Source organism: Leuresthes tenuis, unplaced genomic scaffold (assembly GCF_036924035.1).
Source record: "Leuresthes tenuis unplaced genomic scaffold, fLeuTen1.0.hap1 SCAF_16, whole genome shotgun sequence".
In the NCBI taxonomy this organism is placed as follows: domain Eukaryota; kingdom Metazoa; phylum Chordata; class Actinopteri; order Atheriniformes; family Atherinopsidae; genus Leuresthes; species Leuresthes tenuis.
This window is the reverse complement of record NW_027325370.1, coordinates 4,869,062-4,891,965: the sequence shown is the minus strand read 5'-3', so window position 1 is coordinate 4,891,965 and position 22,904 is coordinate 4,869,062. Positions and strand designations below refer to the sequence as shown.

The window sequence follows — 22,904 nt, the reverse complement described above, 5'->3', positions numbered from 1 at the left end:
TTTGGTGACAGATGTGTCAATGTTCCATAATGATGAAAGGCGGCATTCCAAAGAATCGCAGCCGGGAGACAGGAAGTGTTGCTCAAAGGCCACAGGAAACAGGAAGCAACCAAGGATGAGCTGTACAAGTCACTTACGGTTAGTCATTAGAAGATATGGGAAGTTGTCAGAAGGTGAGGTTAGAGAGGAGACTCAAACGCAGAAAGGAAAGGGAAAGAGAAACAAAAATTCAGATTGAAGTTGTGGGCAAAGTGAAGATGAGGAGAGTGTGTTGACAAGCAGCATATCAAACAGGAAGAGAGAGGAAGGAGCTGAGAGTGAGCCCACAACTAGTTCTGTGCTGAAAGGTCAAAGTCAGGCCTTCAGATTTTAAATTGAAATGAAGTGGGCTATGGCAGAGTTTCAACTACAGTAGACAATGAAAAGAGGTTTTTTGTGTGCAGCATAACACCACTTGTGCAGACAATTTGCATTTATTTTGCAGTTTTCATGTGATATGTGTTTGAATTTCTTTTCGAGCTATGTTGAGTACATATGATGTTTTTTGTGTGTTACATCTGCATCCAAACCACGAATTGTGGTGATCAGAAGAGTGTTTTGCTGCTGTTATGGAATTAAGCCAAACAACTCCACCATTGTGCCATTGCCTTCACTCACTGGTGTTAAAAAAGCTGTGATAGCGCTTGGCCTCCTGTTCATTTCTTTGATTACTGCTCATGGGACGCAAACTCCAAAGATGTTGTTCAGGTTTCCATATCTTAGAGTCTTCCTTAGGCCAGTGGGCTGACAACCCTGAACATTAAACCCCCAATTACAATTGATTGATAATTGATACAGAAACTTTTTTAAAAGTTATGATGCCCAAACATTTTGTACTGCTTTTGAAAGTCTTCACCACAAGTTTGGATAATAACTCTATATTTTATGGCCATACTTTGCACCCTCCCATTTGGTCTGTTTTCCACATTTCCGGTCCGCATAGACCAGCTATTATGCCAAAACTCCATCACAGTGCATTACTTTTCTTAGGGACTTACTGGCTAGAAATTGCGGTTTCTGTATCTAACCGCCAGTACTTTTTTTCAGGCCATGACTGATCCGAATTCTTCAAAACTTCCATGTTGGCGATGGTTATCAGTTTCCAAATCATCATTCAGATCAACAGTGACACGGAAACAGAAATGGCCCGCCTAACAAGTTACCACTACGAGGATCTAAAAAAACTTAGAGATCAAGATTCTTAAAACATTTATCTGCCTGCAGTCTACAGGCTATAATAACCTGAAAGTATTCTACCCCCAAAAGGTACCTGTCATATCACAGCTAAAGCTTGAAACAGTCATAGATGATCCTCGTAAAAAAAAAAAGAAAAGATAAAAGAAACAGGAGAAAAATGTCACTTTTTGCTCCACAAAAACACACATATATGTCTATATGTTCATATACATATATTAAGTTCAAGTGTTTTTGGCACTGCTGTAATGTGTGGTGGCCCACCCTCGACAGGTCAGACCAGATTCAAATATATTTTTGATGGCTTTCTACACAACTTAGTGGTCTAATTGGAAAGTCAACACAATATTCTTAGTGGTGCTTGAGTATGCATCATGTGACAGGGTCCAACTTAGGATATATTTCATAAAATCAAGCAAATTATATGGATTCTTACACCAGGAATGTTACATTTTTCAGTTCTTGGATTTTCCAGTGTGCTGCCCCGACTTGATTAAGTGTTCTAGTGGGTAAGTGATAGTGCTTCCGACACCTATAGTGATAGATGCGAGATGGATGCGAGAGGTGCTGTTGAGGAGTGCATGGGCAACAGTACAGGGTTAAATGGGGAAGTAGGTGAATGGCTTCCTGCCAGAAGTGAGGACCAGGTGCAGAATATAGGGTAGAGAGGTGTCCTTCTTTGGCTGCAGCCAATTCTGAACATCCACTGTCCCAGTACCCTCTACTGCCGCAAGGCCATGTTTCTCCCCTATTCAACTCAGCTGTTTCTAGAGTTTTGCCCTCGATTGCTCCCTGCTTCTCTCTCAGTAGAAAACAACCCTGCACCAACAGAAGACAGTGATTGTGTCAATTAAATGGTATGTGCTTTACGCCACAAATCACACACACATGTTCCGCACTCATTTGCTAACCCATTGCTCTTCTGCTCTCTTTTGTGTCTATATGTTGGACGGAGCCCCAGAATTTTATGGCTTGTGTGTGTTGTGACAGTGTGAAAGGCACAGGAAGGAAAGGCCACACTTCCTCTGATGCTCCTGCTGCTGTGGACCAGCGGAGATAAGAACACACACACACATTGATGCACACCCAGGCAAGAACAAACAATCACAACACGAATCCATGCTGCCGACACTAACACCCCCTCCCTCTCCATCTCCCCTGCAGACCAGCTTCCACGTGGTTTGGCCTCGATCAACTCCCTGCACAGCCCTGACTCCAGCTCCATCTCGCACATTTTTGGTTTGTTCTCATCTCGACAATTATTTGCATTCTCTGATCCAGCTCAAAGTGTTTGAATTGGCAGCTCTGGATGAACACTAGAGACTGTTAAGAAACAGGAAAATAATCACTCCTCAAATTAACATTGAACTGTTTATGTTACTGATACTCAGCAATTACCGTGACAACCCTGCAATGCCCTGCTCATTGTACACATAGAGAAAAGTCCTCTCAGGATTCTCAGTAGCTGATTAATAGACACGTGTGGAAGAAAGGCACTTCTCTTAGAAATAAGTGAAGAGCTTCCTGGAAAGTGAATACGCTGTGCTTTTCAGGCTAGTGCTGAAAGTGCGTGTCTGCCATTGTCTGTGTACGAGGGTATGTGTGTTTGTGTGTGTCCGCTGACGTAAGCCCCTCTATCTGATGATGCCCTTCTAATCCCCACAGTGATGTGTCATGAATATGGAGTTTAAGACTCAAATCCCCAGGGATACACAGGCTATAGATAGCTTGTGCCTTCCTCACACACACGCGCACACATGCAAAAGACTGTCCCATCCAGGGACACTGAATGTACACACTGCTCCTGACCCGTCTGATGCTGGTCAGGCTGATCAGGGAGAAGACAGCAAAGGGTGATTAAGACAAAAGTAATAGAGATGGATTCATTTCGGTAGATGGATGACTTCGGAATGCAGAAAATAAAGAATGTGCTTATGGATCTGCTGATTGGCTACTCAGTTTTAGGACATATCAGCTTTTTAAAGAATCTTACAACCTTGAATCATAAAAATTTTCATTACGAAAAAGAATGGGTTTGCAATAATGCCATACCTCTCACAACACTATGGAGACACAGTGACATTGAGGATAATGCGACGCTTTTCAGGTTTTCTGCAACATGGTTGTCATCACATTTTTGTATTACAATTCTCCTCACATTCTCTACTGGGGACAGATAAGGATTACAGACAGGCCAGTTGAGTACCCATGCCCTCTTCTTCCTCAGCCATGCCTTTGTAATGTGGGCAGGATGGCATCAAATGCTGCTCTGAAATCTATTCTAAAACATTTTGTTTAAGGCCTGAAATGAAAGAGTAGAACAAATGGAATAAAGCTGATAAGACAAAACACAAAATATCTTGAGGTTCTTTTTCCTAACTGCAGTAAATAAAAGTTAAAATGAGAGTGTGAGTGTAGGAATCACTGTTTAGGGTTGTATTTGTACAGTTTTGGCCATCATTCCTAATCCATTACCTTTTAAAATGAGGCAACCCTCCTCCACAACCAGTAAGAGTGGTGACGGTGCACCGGAACCATAGATTTAGGCTTGACATTTAAGAAAAAGCTGAAACCCAAAAGTTGAAACTGAGAGAAGCTGCAGCTTTGCAAAATGCTGCTTCGCCCAACACACAGCAAGCAGAAGCCCAACAGAAGCCCAACTTACTGGGATGATTGATAAACAAAGGTGGACAGTTAAATGATTATCAGCACCTGTCACAGATTTTGAGGAAACCAGTTACCTTAAAAAAATAATTACTGTCATGAAAACAGTTAATTTAACTGAGATTTTTGAAGGATTCTAAAAGTTATTTGAAGTTAAATACAGACCATTGCAAGCTGATTTTTCTTAAATTATTTTGTAAAGTTAATTGCTTTGCTTGTACCTTAATGAGCAACAGACTAAAACAAGTGTTGTTCAACTTAAAATCACTGAGAGTTCCCTCACTTCGTTGAGTTCATGTCAGTAAAATTTTTAAGAAAATAATGTATGTGTTTATGTATTCAACATTTGCACGAGGACAACTAAACCAAAGCAGCGCAACCAGCAACAATCTGAAACTTTCATCTCATCAAGGAATTCAAAATATGATATAATATACAACACAATACAATAAAGTAAGAAACATGACGCCATAAATTTGAAACCAGTGTATTTAGGCATATTCAAACAAAGTTGTGAGTTCAGAGCTGGGGACTAGCCTGGAGCCCTTGGAGCCCTTGGAGCTGGTCATGCAAAGACAAATGCTGCACAAGCTGATGGACATGATGGACAACACTGCCCATCATACTACACAACGTAGGGATGAAACAACAGACTTCTTCAGCTCCACTGCAACAGAGAACAGTGCATGAGGTCATTGTTGCCGGCAGCAATAGCCATGCACAATGACTGCCTATAAAGAATGCAAACTGTATTTTGTGTATTGTATTGTAACATTCTAATTTCACTTTAATATAAAGTAACAAAAGAGGCAGGAAAGATGACAAATGTTGGGGAATGATGAGGAGAGAATGATCAAAAGAGAAAACCTAAGAGAACTGAAGCAAACAGGAACAGATTGAGTGGGTATGGAAAAGAGGAAAGGGAAGAAAACAACACAGATAAGAACAAAAGTAAAGAAGACAGCAGAGAAGATCAGAAGAATGATGTAATCAATCTTGGTCTATCTCAAAAGCTTAGCCAAAAGGTGGTCAGTGAGAGATTTCCTCTGAAGAGGTTCATTGAGGTCAGAGAGAGACATTTTTCACTGCAACTCTGTTGATAATAATAGACCTAAAACAAAAACATAGCAAATCATGTACAAGAACAGAACCAAATGGCCCATTTTAAGTCAGCATTACACAATTTTGGTCAAACTGTTTAAACCACATTCAAATTGTCACTAATTCCCATTTCTGTGTTTAACTTTCATATTTGTATGGATTGCAGGAGAATGTAATAAAATTACATGGGCTTAACATTAAGATTTTGATTCCTTGTTTGGACAGCCCTTTAGCCTAAATGTGATCATTAATTAACCTCAACTCTTTACATTTACAACCGATAGCAAATCACACAAATATGTGGCTGCTCTCGATAATTTACAGGCACTTACTGGATTCAATAGACCGGGGTACAACAGCTGCAGTGTTGCCGTTCTATTTGCCCTATGAAGCAGGGTTCAGTCATTTAGGTGGGCTGTGCACTAATGCTGCCTGGTGCTGGGAGTCCAAGTCTGCAGCACCTCCTGTTGTGTCAGGCGAGGTTGAAGGTGGAGCAGTGTCTACAGTACCAAAGAGGTGAAAATTATCTGTTGAACTGAATAAAAACAAATGTTCTAACTTCTACCTAAACTGCCCCTGGAATCCACACACCTAATCCCCCTGACGATATAGTAATACCTGATTATTAAGGGCTGCACAGGGGTGTGGCGGTTAGTGTCATTGCCTCTCAGCAAGACGGTGTGTGTGGGTTCTCTCTGGTTACCCCGACTTCCTCCCACCATCCAAAAACATGCATGTCAGGTTAAATTGGTGATTCTAAATTGTGTGCATGGCTGTGTGTCTCGTTTTTCTTCTGTGTGGCCCTGTGATAGACTGGCGACCTGATGGACAGGTGTACCCCGCCCCTCGCCTCTTGACCCTGCGATGTCTGATCGGTAGAGACCCACCAATTAAGAATTCTCCACCAAGGTCCTGATGCAAGAAGCTACAAGCTATCCCTGGAAGTCCAGGCTCCATGTCCATGGAGGTTGGAAATATTTTTTTGTGGCATGAGTGGAACTTAAATAATATCATGCTTGTTATTTTATTCATATCTTTTCAGTGTGTATGATAATGCATACACCAATTTTCCCCTTCACAAATGAACCAAAACTTTTTTCTCTCTCATTGTCAGACCATGCGTGTGCTTTGTCTCATTGGTCTGTTGCTGCGAGAGTGTTCTGACCCAGAAGCTAGTAGTGACTACTGAGAGGTGATGACTACAAAGTGAAAGTAAGATTCAAGTTGCAATAAACCTGAATTATCCTTGACTCCCAAATGGATGAATTCAGAAAGCACTGCATGACACCACATCCTCATGTGAATGTGATTAGGTTGTAGTTAAACGGTTTATGCTTCAAATAGCTGAAATACTTGTGCAAATTTGCCCTGTTATGCATAAGTATAAATGTGTGGTGTGTATTGTTATGTGGGCGGAGATGAACTTGAAGCCTTTTATGTTTTATTGAAGGCAATAATCTGGAAGTGTGGCTCCTAAGGTTATTGTGGCCTAGAACACACACAAATACGTACTGCAGGTGATAAAAGACATAATGTAAGTATAATCACACTCACTAACTTTCCCCACATACACTCAGGCACACAAGCAGACACACACAACTCTATCACACCACACCCCAAAAGCTTGCCAACCCATATGGCTTGAGGATAATAAACCGAACAGCCAGCAACACGTCTCCTGCGAACCACAGCCAGGCAAGCCAAAGGAATGCACATCCCTCACCCCCGCTCTTTATCTGCCTCATTATTCTTTTTTCTTCTTCCTCTGCCTGTTTGTCAGTCTCTGTCCTTTCCTGCTCGACTCTGAGGCATTGAGTGAAGGACCCTCTGTTAAAGTGAAGAGGTAATGTTTGAGTATACAGCATGTTGGCATCCCAGTGCGTATGTGTTTGTGTGTGTGAGGTGTGCCAAAGAAACCAGTCTGACGGGTCTGTGAAGAGCTTGCCCTCGGGAAGGAGGGAAGAGAAGGGAAGCGAAGAGAGGGGAAGTGGGATGGAAAAAGGGAGGGAGTGTAAGGATGAAATAAAAAGGAAAATAAACAGTTATGTGAAGGAGAGAGGGAAAAAGGGCTATTTGACGAGGGAGGGCAGTTGCTCTTATGAAAGCTTTCTGCAGCATCTCCAACTTAATCTCTTTCTTCAAAAAGTCACATGTGAATACAGACCAAACACTTCTTCCCTGTTTTGTCTTATGCCCCCACACCTGCCCCCACCCACGGTCTCCTCCTCCCAGGCCTACTACCGTCTCCCTGTGGTGCAGCGGGACAGCCAGCAAGGCCTGCGGCATAAGTGCTAAGCCTGGGCCTGGATTTGGAGCACGGCTGCTCTCGCTTGAGCAGGATCCAGGCCCCCTGAGGGCTGAGGGGTGGAGGGTAGGAGGTGGTGGTAGGGAGTTGGGAGGAGGGAGGGATAGGGCAGAGAGGGAGGAGAGGCAGCAAGCAGTACAGTTCTGGATCACCTTCAAAGAGCTCCAATCCCAGTGGAGAGACTGGATTCCTCTGCGGAGAGAGGGAGAGAAAAGGGGGAGGGTACAGGGGGAGAAATAGAAGCAAAGACATGGGAGACAAGGGGAAAGTGTGAAAAGAGAAAGGTTTGGGTTGTAACTTCTTTCCCACTCTTTCACTGTCTTCCTGACTCCCTCTTTCTCTCTGCGGCGTGCATGCACTTGCCCTTCATACAGAAGGCTATACTCAGATGATCTATCTATGTGCTGGAGCAGGGAGACATGGGAAATCTTGCACACACAAAGGCATCGTTGTCCCTTGATGGAGCTTCCTTTAGAGGCCGTCATGTGTATATGTGCCTGTGACTGTAAGTAACAAGGGTGAGTAAGAGTCTACCTTCACAGGCCCCCCCACCCCTGAAAACCTTCTTCTCATGCAGACACACTTGCAGATGTGCCTTTAAAAAACCAAGGACACTGCAGACTGCCACCCAGGCATTTCATTCTTGTTCATGCGGTGGATAATTCTTCAAACTCTGAATCAATAAGCCTTTTATATGATGCAAAAATGTCTGACTATTTACGAACCCTCAGATTTGCTCATCGGGAGCTGTACAAGTTGATTTTTGCAAATCTTTTGGGCAAATAGAACATTTTATACTTTGCACTTTTTTTGTTGAAGTGTGTGTATCTGTGTGTACTTCAGTGACAGACCTTTATCCTGAGTCTGGGTCAGCACTTTGTTTAGCATCAATTAGTGGCTCTGTGTTCCTCAACGCAAGCGTGAAGGGAGAATTAACGTGCAGTGGCACATTCCCATCAGCACATTATTACACACAGCACATCAGCTGGAACAGTGCAAGCATGTGTTTTCGCATGTGCTCTTGGTGTGTTTGTGTGCCTGTGCATATGTGTTCTTAACTTAATAATTAAACTTTTTTTCTTTTTGCCATCTCTGTCTTCTTTTCCTTCCTTTGCTCTCCCCTCCTCTCTTTTTCAAGGACTATGGTCTAACCACAGCCATTTCCCTTTGCCTCTGCTTTGCCTAGCAACACACAGCACATAGTTTCCATAGAACATGCATTAAAAGGGAGAGAAGATATATAGATACTGGAAAAAGTCTCGTAAAGACAACTGGGTCTAAAGAGTTCTTTCTCTGCTCACACACTATGCCTGAAATGCATATGTTCAGAGGCTTTTATGATGACTTTTCTCCTAAAGATGTGGATTAAAAAACATGAAATTGAGGTTAAGGTGGGACAAGTAATTTAATATCTGGAGAAAACATAACAGACATGAGAAGTATGTTTATACTTTTATAAATGAAGTCATGAGCTTGGGCGTCATTTTGTACCATTTTGTTTTGGTTCAGATCATATTTTGAATTCTTCCATTCTTTTGAAGCCAGTGAAACACTTTTTAAATCAGATCAATGCATAGTCTTGAAGGACTGATAATAGAGTTCAAGCTATCCCCAACCTCAAGCCATCACTCTCATATCAAAACTACAATCTTACTTTTCGGTATTTCCCCACCTGACCCCGATATATATTTGTGTTATATGCAAACCTGAAGGGCTAATGTGGTGAAATAGTGTATTTCAAGCTAAATGATGACCTTTTCCAAATCCCAGACTTCATCCCAAATTCATTAACCTAACCAATTTTGTGTGTAAACCTATAGAAACATAGTGGGAAACCTCTAATCATCCAAAGCGACACTAAGTGAAAAGCACAATGTTCCAGCAACTTATTCCACCGCTGACTCTCCAGCCTCCTAATGGAGACTTTGTTGCTCCCACATGTTTCACTATGAGCTAATTACATCAAAAATAGCCATGGCCATTGTGTTACAGTATCTATTAATGTGCATAGGTGTTCTCAGGGGAGTGTTTAAACTCAAGAGAATTTAGAATCCGCTCTCAATTTAGGTTGCAAATGTTTAGATACTTTGTCTTAAATCTGTGCTGTTCACTCTTCATTTACATTAAGAAGTCTAAACCTAAATGAGGAGCACCTCTAAAAATGCATCGCAATTCTACCATAATAACACAATGCAGATCAGGTGGAGTCTTACCCAAAAAATGACTGCATGTGTGATTTTTTTTCTTTCAGTTCTGTAAAATCTGGTCCATACAGACAAACTTAGCATGCAAGCAAGTTGCAACCTGTTAATTTGCTGTCAGTCGCTATGTGTCTTTGACTGGACAAGGACAAAAAAGCAACAGTCTATTGAGTCTGTTTCTGTAGTTCAAATGTTGACACCTACCTTGAATTCAATGACAACATTGTTCAGTTGTATCATTTACTTTTTAGGTCTCAGCTGGAAAATGAGTTTGAATGTAGTCCAACCATCAGACTAGACCTTAAAAATCTCCATACTGTTTGTTATTAACCAGCCTTTCCAAATACAAAGTGCTTCATGAGCACACAAGTCATTTTGATATCAACATCACAAATGTGTTAATAAAGGCATTGTTTTCTCTCAAAACTGCTTCCAAGAATGATATGCATCATTCATGATCATTCAACATTATTATGTTAGAAGTGATTAGAACATGCCTAACCCTCTTAGGGATTATTGGATTGAATCCATGCCAGGAAATGCACCACACACAGACACAATATCGCCAGAATCCCTCAGTTGGTGTTATTCAAGTTGCTTTGTTCCTTACTTTTATTACACCCTTTGCATAAATATGGAATACAGTTTCATTGCTTATGTGTCTTTTTTGTTTGTTCTTTGATGGGGGGATGGGATGTCAGAGGACCTCTGCCAGGAGAAAGATTTCCCAGCTTTGCCAAGGTATGCCCTCCTCTGTGTCTCATGTGGAGCAAAGCTCTACACTCGCTTGTAAATAGTGAGATATTTGTGGTTTACCCATAGCTGGGGTGTAAGGTGCACTCAGTGCCGCCCTGACATGTCTGTACCAAAGCCCAACAGGGGTGTAATTACCTGAGACTGGGTCAGCACTTTATCCTTGGTAAAAATACCTGTCTGCTTATAGAAAGGGGATTGAGAGGGCAGCTCCATGCATAGGGAAGCCTGTCTTCAAGCATCCAGCCAAATTCTCCTCCACAACTCTTTTTTGGGAATCATATAGAAACACTTAACAATCTGTCCTGGGGACTCCCAGACATAATCTTTCCATCTCCGTGTTCACAGCTACGACAGACTGACCTACAAAACACTTCTACACACATTCAGTATGCCACTTTCTACCTCTAAATGCAGCTGTCTTTCAGCCCAGTACCTTTCCACACTCTGCGTATTCCCCTTCTCCGCCCCTTTCACACCACATCTGTCTCTCTGACCTCCGAGTCAAGGGCACAAAGGGTTGAGCAGACATGCAGAGGACAGCTCTGCACCAATCAGGAGACAGAGATAGCTTGTGTCAATTAAATGGTATGTGCTTATTCCGCAAATCACACACATATGTTTCCCTCTCCCCTCCCACCCTGTGGCTGTTGTCTTTCTCCTCCACCACCTAATACAACGTAATCATCCTCATTATCTAATGAGACCCTACAGTACACACAGACCTACCCCATGTACATAAAGAAAACAGTTAAGTTCTTACACACAGTTGTATAGGCAATGCAGTAGAGGAACATCTGAACCTCGACCACTCTGTCAACAGAGTAGCTCTCAGTGCCACAACATAGTAAAGCCTCTAATGCCACAGTAATACTATTGTAGTGTGTATTATCAACAGGACAGTGAGCACTGAATTAGGCTGGCAGCTGGGGAGGGGAGAAACCCCTCATTAGCTCCCTTCAATGTATCTACTTCTCCTAATCGCTTACAATAATATAATCTCTTTAAAAGTGCTGCAGCTTTAGTCCAATCTGCCTAAAACCTGGCACGTGATCGAGGTCAATCCCCGAGCAAAACCAAACTGTGGGGTTCCGAGAACTCACACCCATCTAAGCCACAGAATATGAGCAGGTATTATACTGTTTTGCACTGTGCAGAAATTACACAGCTGAAGTGTTAGACTAACGAATATGCATGTAACTGCCTTATTCAGGCAATCTCCCTGCTAACTTTATACTTTCAGTCAGACAGAGTCCGGCCTGCTGCCCGCATGTGCTGCTGATCTCAGTGCAGTTTGTAACCTCTTCAGAGCCTCTGTCTTTATCCAGTAGTGGAGCGCCATTCTGCTCTTTTTATTTCTTGATGTTTTTCCATAGTGTCTCTTGCCTGCAAACCACTTACAGATGTTGGCAGCAGAGAGCGTTGTGGCAACTCCAAACGAGGAAATCTAAATAGAGATCAGGCTGTAAAATAAAAAAGAAAGCATGGAGTAAGAGAAAACAAGGTGGAAAGCAAGAAAGCAAATGTGAGAATGACATGAATGGGTGAGAGAAAACAGAAAGCATTGAGTGAATATTAGTATAGAGCTAGTCGACACAGAGAGACAAATACTTACTGGATATGCATTATAAGAACAGTGATGTGATTTAACATCCACTTTTTCGGACTGTCAGACAAAAAACCCTTTTTAGGTCTTTTGCCCCAGAGAAGCCTCTTCTAATGTCATCACCAAACAACAGTTGAATGAAATTCAAATTAGCGGTAGTGTTAGTGAGAAATCTTGTTGTTGTGTAACAAGCACATAACACAAGCTCAGATTTTTACAGGACCATTTAAAAAGAAATTCCCAAAATGATATGTTTGATATTTACCAGTTAATAGAGTTTGTTTTTTTTCACACAATTATAATCATGTGTGAGTGTCTGCCCTGTTTTATTCAAAGATCAGGGATCTATTGAAGACTAATTGTGTATCATAGCCTGAACAAAGGATATTTCTGGAAACCTCAGAAAAAGAATTGCTGTTGCTCATCTGACTGGAAAAGTTACAAAACCATCTACAAAGACCCTACAATTCCCTCAGACACATCATTTGTATAAGTGGAACAAATTTAGGACACTTCTTACCCTCCCTAGGAGTGTTCAACCAACAGATTACACCAAGAATAAGGCATGTGATAGTCTTCAGGGTCAAAAAGAACTTAGGGTGACTTCTGGGTTTTTAAAGGTCTCTTTCACATGTTCATGAGTCCACCGCCAGGGGAACACTTAAAAATAATGGTGAGCTTGGCAGGGCTGCAAGGAGAAAGTACTCCAAAAAGAACACTAATGCCAGTCTGCAGTTTGCTAAAGATCACAGCACCAAAGCTGAAGGTTGCTGGGAAAATGTGTACTTGACAGATGGAAGCAAAGTATAACTTTTTGTTTTACTTAAGAAACTTTATATTTGGACAGAGGAAAACATTTCTGTATAAGAACTTAATCCCATCTATGAAAGACGGTCATGGTAGTATAACGGTTAGGGCCTGTTATGTAGTCCCTGTAAGGCCCCTTGCTTGGGAAAATCTTAGCTCCTCCCCTGGAGCCTGTTTTGCTGTGTCACTGGAAGAGAGTGCCTTGTCATTGTCATTATTGATGGAACAATGAATTTTGAATTATACCAACAAATTGTGAAGGAAAGTTCTGTGACAAGACATCTGTCAGAATTGATTCTTAAAAAGAGAAACTGAAAACAGAGTTATGCTTAAGCTCATAAATTTTTAAATCAAAGAAATGTCAGAAGAATTAAGCTAATATTTGAGAGTTACCAGTTTGAAGGCCTGACGTTGATGTAGAAAATTTGTGAAAGGAAATGCATTCAACCTTTCATCCATTTGCTATACCCACTTAATCCAGTTCAGGGTCACCAAGGAGCTGGAGCGTATCCCTGCTGTCATCAGGAGAGAGGCGGGGTACACCCTGGACGGGCAGCCAGGCCATCACAGAAAAGGAAATATAGGGATTTCTAAAAGGTTCACAAACTTTAAACCACCAGTGAACACTTTCAGCAAACCACTGAGGAGCTGATAATGAACCCCCTCAAAGTTCTATACAGTCCAAAACCGCAATGTCATATACTCCTTTCCAGTTACAGCTCTCTTGGCAGGCTTTTATATTAAATAGCAAGTCATAGCATATCGACATAACACTCTCCAGCTGGAATTTACCAGAGCCTACTGGAAAACAGTTTGGCTCAAGTGAAGGTAGACTGATCTGTGGTGGTGGTTCCATGTTACCTCCCTCCACCTGTTTTACAGGAAGTAGCCATGTCCCAGTGGATTAGAGAGGAAATGTGTTTTAGTGCCACATCCTGCTTCAAGCTTAGAGTCACAGTTCAGTACGGCTAATGCTTATTATGTCCAGACACCTCCAAGAGAGAAAAAGAGTACATTCAGGGGATTGCTATCGTGCCGCTCCCTGCACAGTTACAGTAAAGATGGGTGACCTGTCTCTCCCATTTCTTCTCTGTCTCCCTCCTCTTCCTCTCTCCCCCAGTACTTTATTTATTAATGGATCCATTCAATTATTTACCTCACATCTTAGGGCGACAACAGGCCAGAGCACAGTGCACAGGCGGAGACGAAACAGCTCACAGACAGTGCTCATCAAAGGCAGCCCAGGTGTTCAGTGGAGTTAATTGACTGGTAGTTCATAAATCTGTAATGTAATGTTAAACAGAAAATGATAATCACTGCAAACGTTTATTTGATCTTTTTTTTATTTTTCATTTAGTAGCTAGTTCTGTAGAACATTCAGAGTGCTGTCGAAAACGATGGCTAGTACAATATAACACAAGGGCATTTTTTTAACCTATACCTTTTCATTGCTGACATTTTAGTCCAGGTCTATGCAATGCTTTTTAAGGAAAGGATTTTAAAAAATCCTCATTCAGTTGAAGTACTGCTCGAATCTCAGTACATTCCAATAACATACCCTGCTGACAAATGGTCTTTACACCTGGACTTTAACACTTATTAGAGCATCCTGTCTACAGTAGGAGTTGATGGTTCACTGGTATCACTAACCGCTCGGTGTCCTCTCTCATCTTCTCCTTCTGGTCTCATGCCCGCAGTGGCCAGACATTGATCAATCCCACACGGAATTGGGTTTCACATCCGAGAAGCAGAGATGTACACATGGGTCACTTTCATCGACTCACTGCGGCCATGGCCATAGGAATCCGTCATGCAGACCATTGACTGGTTGTGAGCATGAATGTACAAATTCATCACAAAAAGAGGCTATGGTGGATGAGGTGAATAGCTGAATAAAGCAACTGTTCCTTGTCTGCAACCTTGTGGAAATGGAGCTTTTTGAACCATGTTACTATACACTATACACCCCCCCCCCCCCCCCCCCCCCCCCCGTTAAAAACAGAATTCAGTTATTTGCAAATCTCACAAACCAATATTTTTATTCACAATAAAACAGAAATCGTATCAGATATTAAAAGGTTTTATTTCATAAAAAATATCTGCTCATCTTGAATATGATTGCAGCAACAGGTCTCAAGAATGTTGGGACGGGGGCAGAAAAAATCTATCATGCAAAGAAGAAACCATATGTGAAGATGAGCCCGAAACTCTGCCCTCTTCTCTTGGCCAAAGCTTATTTGAAATAGACTGAGGCAAAGTGGAAATATTTTCTATGGCCAGACGAATTAAAAATTTTAATTGCTTTTGAAGATCATGGACTCTGTGTTCTTCAGACTAAAGAGGAGTGTTACCATCTGACTTGTTCCTCAGCCAGCATCTCTCATGGTATAGGGGTGCATTCGTGCCTATGCAACTTGCACATTCGGAGAGGCACCATTAATCCTGAACTAGTTTTGGCAACATACGCTCTCATCCAGACAACGATTTCTTTCAGGGAAGGCCTTGTACATTTTAGCAAGACAATGCTAAATCACATGCTACGTCTATTACAACAGCATGGCTTCGTAGTTGAAAGTCTGGGTGTTAGACTGACCTGCCAGGAGGTCAGACCTTTCACCAACTGAAAACATTTGGTCCATTATGAAGCAGACAACACAACAAACAAGATCAGAACATTCCTCTCCTAAGGTCCAGCAGCTGGTCTCCTTAGTTCGCAGGTGTTTACAGACCGTTGTTAGAGGAAGAATGGATGCTACACGGTAATGAACCTGGCCCTGTCCCAACTTTTTTGACACTTGTTGCTGCCATGAAGTGCAACGTGAGCAAAATCTTTCATTTCATGCAGCATCCCAATTTTTGGGGAATTGAGGTTGTAATCACTAATAATTATAAAGTGTTATCATTGCAAATTTTCTGTGTGCCTTTCATATGTGGGATTATATTTTTGTCTATGCGTGTGTAGCAGCATGCAACAATGGCTTCATAAAACAAGGAAGTGTATCTGTGTCCACATGCACCATTCTGTGGGTGCTTTGTCGTTGGGGGGATGATGTCAGTGTTTGTGTTATTTAAGAATGTGTTTTTGTATTTATTCATATAGGGTGTAACAGACTGGAGATGACTAACAGATGTTGTCACCATCTGAACTCTCCAGACTTGGCCGACCTCTGCAAAGTATTGAAGATGAAGAGACGGATAGAGAGCTAAATGAAGGAGGGATAAGGAGAAGAAGATGGTAAAGACTGATTGACAGTGATTTATAGCCAATGCACTGAAAACTGTAAGATTTCCTCAGCCATTTTGGAACACACACACGCCTATTGAAAAGTGTGTATATTTGGAAAATCCAATCAAATAAACACCATTGAGTGTCATCAAAGTTCACATTATAAAGCACATAACAGACAGACTGACGAGAACAATGCTTTCTTTAATTGCCTATCATTGTGTTTGCTAGTAAATAAACATTTAGAAACCTGAAAAACCCTTTCAGTAAATTGTTAAAGCTCTGTTTTGTGCCTCTGTGTGTGTGTGCCTCTGTGTGTGTGTGTGTGTGTGTCCCTTGAGAAATCCTGTTTTAATTCCCCAGGAAATCACTGTGATTGAGAGTAGCAGGGGAATCACTTTCAGTGAAGGTAAATGAACTGCTGGTGTGCCTCCTTGTATGAACATATATTCAATGGAATTTTGTCAAAATGCAGTTGAAACAATGCGACATCACACACACAGAACTCAAATCATGCTGGTGGTGATTAAAAAACGGCAACACAAGCTTACACAGTGGAAAAAATAAGGTAAAATGAAGAGGTTGCTGTATGTTCTTTCTAAAGATTAATGATACCGATGAGTTTGTGGTGTCGGCTCTGATTGTGAAGAAGAGGCAGACGTGTGCACACCTCAGAGGCTTTGAAGGCTCTCCTAAGAGTTTACAGAAGCTGGTGTAGTTGCCTAAGAGTGTTGAGAGATCGAGACGATGAACAGAAGCAGGCTGAGTGTGAGGCTGCTGTCCCAGGACTCTTCGCTGCTGCTGCCTCTGCTGCTGATAGAAGCAGCTGAAGGTGGAAGCTGGCAGAGCAGGCTGAATGCAGATAGGATCTCTGTGGGGGGTGTGAATGTGTGATTGGAGACTAAAATCATTACAGTACGCCTGGTCACTGTGTCCTTGGCTCTTCCGCTGAGCAGAGGCTGATGCTGTGTTATACTTTGAGGCTCTGCCTTTTCCCTCCTCTGGTATTTTACTCTTTCCTCTGCAAAGTGCTACACATTGATCGGCTCTTAAAAACATTCACAGCATTACCAACTATCAGCTTCCGGGGGTAAGAATCAGGCAAGAATTTCTAATCATGACATCTTTTTACCAGGTCAGTTGTGATGCAATCTGTTTGCACTGTGCAATATCAAAACAAACATTTCGTTTGCTTGCTTTCTTCTGATCTGTTAGATTGTCACAACATTCTCAAATATTTCATGTCTTATCAGAGATTCATCTTTTGGAAGGCGTCAGTAGGAGTTTAATAAACTCAGTTTATTGTTATATCTTGCCCTTTTTGTGCATCCAGCTGAGTTTTTACATGTGTGTTGAGTTCTGGAGTCATAATACACCATGTGATACTGTACAAACACGTACATTTTGCTGTCCCCTTGTGTGTATCTGGCTCACACATGCCGCTGCTTCAATATGAAATCTGAAGATGAAGGTGACAAGGATCACTCTAAACACATGTTTTTGTTATTTTGGGTTATTATCACGGCTTGGCCGCTTTCTCCTGCTTCACCCCAGCTGCACTCATGCCCTCAGGCTGCAGCGGCTGTCCAGAGAGGAGGGAGGGAGAATGTAAACTAGACTCGTCTTGCTTTGGTCTCATTGGTTGAATCTCTGCCTAGCGGTTTTGTCCTTGAGAATGTGCACACACGGGGCAGATAATGTTCTGACACCAGAAACTCTAGACCAGGACCAGATCAACACTTACTCTTTTCTTCTTCTGCTTCTGTTGTCCTACTGTCGGCACTAGCAGACTGAAGAGAGATTGCGTGTAGAAATCACAATCATTTTCTTGATTCTTAAAATAGAAAAATAAATATAATGATTAGATATTTTTGCGCGCATGGTTGCCGTAAGGGGGGATACAGATTTGCAAGTGTGATGACACATTTCGGTAAGAAATTCCATGAACTCAAATATTAATAAATAAAAAATCACAGCAAGCAAGCGGGGACGGGAGATTACTCTGTTCTGGCTCAGCGCAATCTGCAACTGGGTCGGACTTTGAAGCCAGGTGTATTCAGTCTTTAAAGTCATGTGGCGAAGCTGAAAATAATTTGACCACTTAATGTAAATCCGAGTGTTTTATATCTTCGGTGTGTTGCAAGGTCAAAGATCTCCTTTTACTGTGCGCTCCTGTGACGGCGGGGTTTCTGCAGAAGTCAGCATGCTAGCAGAGCAGCACGTATAGGAATCTCCCTGCAGTGGCACATAAACTGCCAGACCCGGTGATCTAATCACTGCAGGCCTACTCTTTAAGCCAAAGTTTCCACATCATTTGTAAGTCTGAAAATATAGTAAAGACCAAGGAGAAATTAAATGTAAACAGAGTGGAGGTCGGTGCAAAAGAGGGAAGGCTTATGAGAGAGAATAATGTCCCTTCTGTTTCGCTGATGTTGTGGCCTTTTTATTTTTGGTCTTTGGTTTTATTTTTTCTGTGTAAGGGTTTTAATTAGCGCTAATTCGCTGTTAAAACTACACGTTGCACGGGCGATTTCTCCACCTATCAGAGATCTTCCCTGTGGAAGGCAGAAAAAAAAGTCTGAGAGGTCACTGTTGCCATTTCAATGACTTTAATAAGCAAAATAGGAAACAATTTTTTTCCAAAAACAACAACAAAAGGACAAAACAGAAACCAGCCTGAATGGAACAGTTCAAATTTAAGTGTTACTATTATTTATATAAACAGGATTGAAAATTGATCCCCATCATCGATAAGTACATGGAATTGGTGAAAACAAAACAACAACCCGCTGCTGCAGTTTCAGTTCGATTTCAACACAGTTGAATCAACAAACCAAAGATTGTTAAATGCATGACTTCTCAACGACAGTTTCAATGCAAGCACCATGCTTAATCGATATGATCAGACACTTTAATTTAAATCATTAAAATAAAAACTTTAGCTATGCATCTGGCCAGCAGAACCAGAATCATCAAATAATAATAAAACAGACCAAAAAAGTATTACATAACAGAGGAAATGTTTTCATTTTGAGAGTTTGCACAACCTGAATCCCCTTTTTTACTGACCGGCAGAAAAAAAATCAGGAAAACATAGAACATTAGTCAAACTTTGTATCAAAACATGTGTGTTATCTAAATATTGACTCTACATTAAATTCTCTGACATGTAAGTTGTTGCAGGTTTTTCTCTCTAAGTGAAGTTAAAATATAACTCATGAATGGTGTAGGCCCAGTGAAAACATGCTACAGGTGGCTGTCAAACGGAATGAGAGGTATGTGGTTTTGTTCGAGTCAAATGCGTTTCGTTAATTGTTAATGCAAACGCAGACGGCACTTTTCTACATCTGTTAAGCTGAATTAAAAGAGAATACGAGATAAAAACACGTTATGTAGAATATTCGCCTTGCTACGCCGGAGCCAATCATCTTGTGTCCACATGTTTGTCTCCTTCACACAACATGCTTCCAAACATTTGGCAAAAAAACCTCACACTGAGGCCTTTCTTGAATATCATTACCATATAATATCATAGTATGTCTTCCTGGAGGGAGGTCTGCACAAAAGTCAAAATGAAAACCTGCAAATCAACATCCAAAAGTGCACTTGACACACGGTTTGTTGTATTTAAATGCAACTTTTTCTTTCTTTTTCTTTTTTTAAAAAGCACTCTTCTTTCAATCAAGATCCCCGAAATGATACAAAAAAATCGTTACGAATAATAAATGAAATAAAAACACAACACAAAGAAAGAAGTTCAAACCAGCCTCCTCAATCTTGTTGTGCAGTTTTGCGGTTGAATAATATTTACAAGCCAAAAGAAACCCACACCATATGATACTGCACCGGCAGTCCTGCTGTTCTGTCCCAGCTGCAATTCTCTAACCCCCCAAAAACTATGGAGAAGCGCAGATCAACAACATGCTCATAATATACACGAGAAGATGAAAGTACAAAATAGAAATTATTACCGTACATGTCCAGCATGCAGGATTAATATTTAATGCAGATTTTTTTTGTTTGTTTGTTTCAATATATATTCGAATATAACCAAGCAGGCAATAAATCAATGAGATGTTGCATAAAATGTCCCCCCTCCCGTGACGGGTTAGCAGACAAAAGTTAAATTTGCATAAAGTGGAGTCCCGCTTTTGGATATGTTCTGAGATTGCGGGCCCACTTGTCGAATGTGAGTCTCGTGTGTTACAGGCTGTGAGGCCAGGCCTGCCTTGTTTCATAACAATGCCATCATTTTGGAGAACAACATTTCAAGACAACTGCCTCGACGCCATCCCACACTACTTACAGATGATTTGAAAGCTGCAGCCTCAAAAGAGAAAAGGGGTTCATCAGCCGATCCTCATCTTTGAAGAAGAAAAGTCTCTTCTCTACAAGCAACTAACCTACAAAGATGCTGCGGCTGTTCAGACACTCTACTTTGCTCTTTGTATCTCAGTTGACACGTGGATGGGGGAGATGATTATATATGAGAATAACATTCGATGGATTATTCCTCTAATATGAATACAATTGTTACCGTTATTAGGATAATCAAACAGTATGGGAAGAGTGGATTATTATCGTTTGTTCATCAACAAAGTCAGTCAGTTGTGGAGAAAGGAAAGGCGGGGGTGGAGGGGAAGAGTTTGTTGTGAGGGATTTCACAAGAAAAGGCTGCGACAACTCACATGAAAAACTCTGGTGATGAGGGGTTGTCACTGGTTGAGCCAGCCTCGCGGAACCCGTTATTGGCCCCTGACCCCGTCAGTTTCTCGCACTTGAGTTTGTAGGCGTCCCTCTCCCTCGCCAGCCGGCTGATCTCCGCCTTCAGCTGCTCCACCTGGTTGATCAGCTGCGTCTTCTCGTTTTCCAGCACGTGTTTCTGCTGCACGCGCTTGAACCTGCAGGACTGAGCGTATCCCCGGTTCTTCAGGGTCCTCCTCTTCTGCTTGAGACGGATGACCTCGTCCTTGGTGAAGCCCCGCAGGTGTCTGTTGAGCTCCCTCACCGACATGGACACCAACTGGTCGTCGGAGAAGCGGTCCTCCACGTTCAGCCCGCCCCCGGAGCTGTGGTGCGCTGCCGACTGGCTCAGGTGGCCGTGCGGGTGGTGGTGATGGTGGTGGCGGTGATGATGGAGTGGCTGATGAGACTCTGGGGAGACCGGGGATGGGCTGTCGGGGTCTTGGCTGTGGTGATGGTGATGCTGGTTGTGTGGGTGATTGTGTCCGCCGGGGTGTCCGGACAGCTCGTCGGCGTGGTGCTGCATGCCCCCCGCATATGGGTGATGATGTTGCTGGCTGTGGCCATGATGGCTGTGGTGGTGCGGGCCCCTGTAGCCCTCAAAAGCGCCTTGCTGCTGCAGCTGCTGTTGGACGTGTGGAGGCGGAGGGTGTCCGTGAGCCGTGGCTCCAATCAAGGCCTCCACTGCGTCGTCAGGGGTCAGACTTAGCGTCTGCGGGTCCAACTGCTGATGGTACACGTTGTTCGGCATCCAGTAGAGCTCCTCTAGGTGGTGTTTCTGCTCCGTGGGGCTGAAGCTGGGTGAGGAGGGCACTGAGCTGCAGGGTGTACTGATAGGGGTGGAGGATACGGAGCCTTGAGGTTGGAGACGGTTACACTGGCGCACCCCGTTGCGATCCAACCCGGCCAGGCCTTCCTTCTTCACGTCAAACTTCATCAGATCAAAATCGTTGACATATTCCAGAGCCAGAGGGCTGCTGGGTAGCTCCGGGCCCATGCTCAGCTCTGCACTCATGTTGTTGTCGCGACCCTTTTGCAGATACGTCGCAAAAACTGACTTATTAACCAGCGTCTCTTGTCTCCTTTCTTGTTTCATGCAATAGTTCTTTTGGCTCCTCCACCGCTCTGCACTGACTTGCTGTAGCATGAAACACCGTGTGATTGGTGGGGGAAAAAAGAAAACGAAAAAAAAAAGTTCTGGAACAAAACTTTCAGTCTGCTCTGCACACGGTTTGCGTCATTTAGCCTACTTCTGCTGGGATAATCTGGCAGAGACCAGGCAAGAGGTAGAAATGAGTGCGCCTCAGTGCAAAAGTTAAACCTCAGTCCTTTCAGCAGAGGTGTGTTCACAAAAAAACCTACATAAATAGTAATAATAGAAGAAATACCACGTTTGCTCGCTGAGACGGGCACCAGTCCACGTTGCAACTTCTTGGTCGTAAGTCCCTTTTTTCTCCAGGAAAATAAAAGGAACCAAAAAAATAAAGCAGGGTAAATAGGGCGTCTGATTTTCGCTGAGAAGCAGCTTTTCCAGCTCTGCACCGCAGAGATTCAAAGGCTCGCCTCTCTCTCTCCACTATCTGGTATCCAGCAGACTGCGCTCAGAGCCAGTCAGCTTTATGTTTATACAGCACCGTGACGTCGGACAGAAAGGGTGGATCGGTGGCTCACAGCGCTCCAATCGGAGCGGGATTTTGCGCTGAAACAGAGGAAGAGAAGGAGGAGGAGGAGAACAGAGGAGAGGAGGGCGCACAATTCGGGCTTGACAGCTACAGACAGTCAGCTGACCGACTTCCCTTAAACAGAAGGTGGGAGGAGAAGGGGAGAGAAATGCCTTCACTTCACTTCAGACTGTGCTCCGTTTCGGTGCAGCGCGCTGCTCCCGTTCTTCACTCGTGGCAGTTTCCGATCTCAATGAGATTAATGTGATCGAGCTGCAGGCTTCGGTGTTATAAGCTCAGATAAATGTCCCTAATAGCACTTTCATGGCATAACATCCAATTGAACCAAACGTTCAGGTAAACTGGGCATGTTTTGCATTCCCGTAAAGGCAATTTTCATCTTGATTTCAAACACACTTTGATTTCCCCTGGTGACAATACCTTTTGTATTTATAGTGGGTCATAAAACTTGATTTATTTATTTACATTTACACGATCTTCTTATGTTTTAAGAACATTTATAGACCCAACGGTCACTGCATTTTCCACATGATTCCACAAGATAAGAAAACACGCGTAAAGCTTGGTTTTGCCACAAAAAAAA

The 22,904-nt window shown here is 42.5% G+C and overlaps 1 protein-coding gene and 1 long non-coding RNA gene across 4 annotated transcripts; one reads left to right on the top strand and one right to left on the bottom strand.

Annotated features, from left to right (window-relative positions):
• Nucleotides 1–669: 669 nt before the first annotated feature.
• On the top strand, nucleotides 670–16,208 carry LOC140272317 (uncharacterized). Of its 3 annotated transcripts, XR_011907912.1 has the most exons (6): nucleotides 670–2,472; nucleotides 5,811–5,965; nucleotides 6,113–6,210; nucleotides 6,449–6,841; nucleotides 7,678–10,245; nucleotides 15,771–16,208. It is a non-coding gene; the product is annotated as an uncharacterized lncRNA (long non-coding RNA). The 3 variants fall into 3 exon arrangements; XR_011907911.1 differs by having other exon boundaries at nucleotides 5,831–5,965; nucleotides 6,449–10,245; XR_011907910.1 differs by having other exon boundaries at nucleotides 6,449–10,245.
• A 2,280-nt stretch (nucleotides 16,209–18,488) lies between these two features.
• On the bottom strand, nucleotides 18,489–22,232 carry mafba (MAF bZIP transcription factor Ba). Its single transcript, XM_072366420.1, has one exon. It carries the CDS (start codon nucleotides 21,784–21,786, stop codon nucleotides 20,581–20,583), a length of 1,206 nt encoding a protein of 401 aa, XP_072222521.1. The 5' UTR covers nucleotides 21,787–22,232; the 3' UTR covers nucleotides 18,489–20,580.
• Nucleotides 22,233–22,904: the final 672 nt, after the last annotated feature.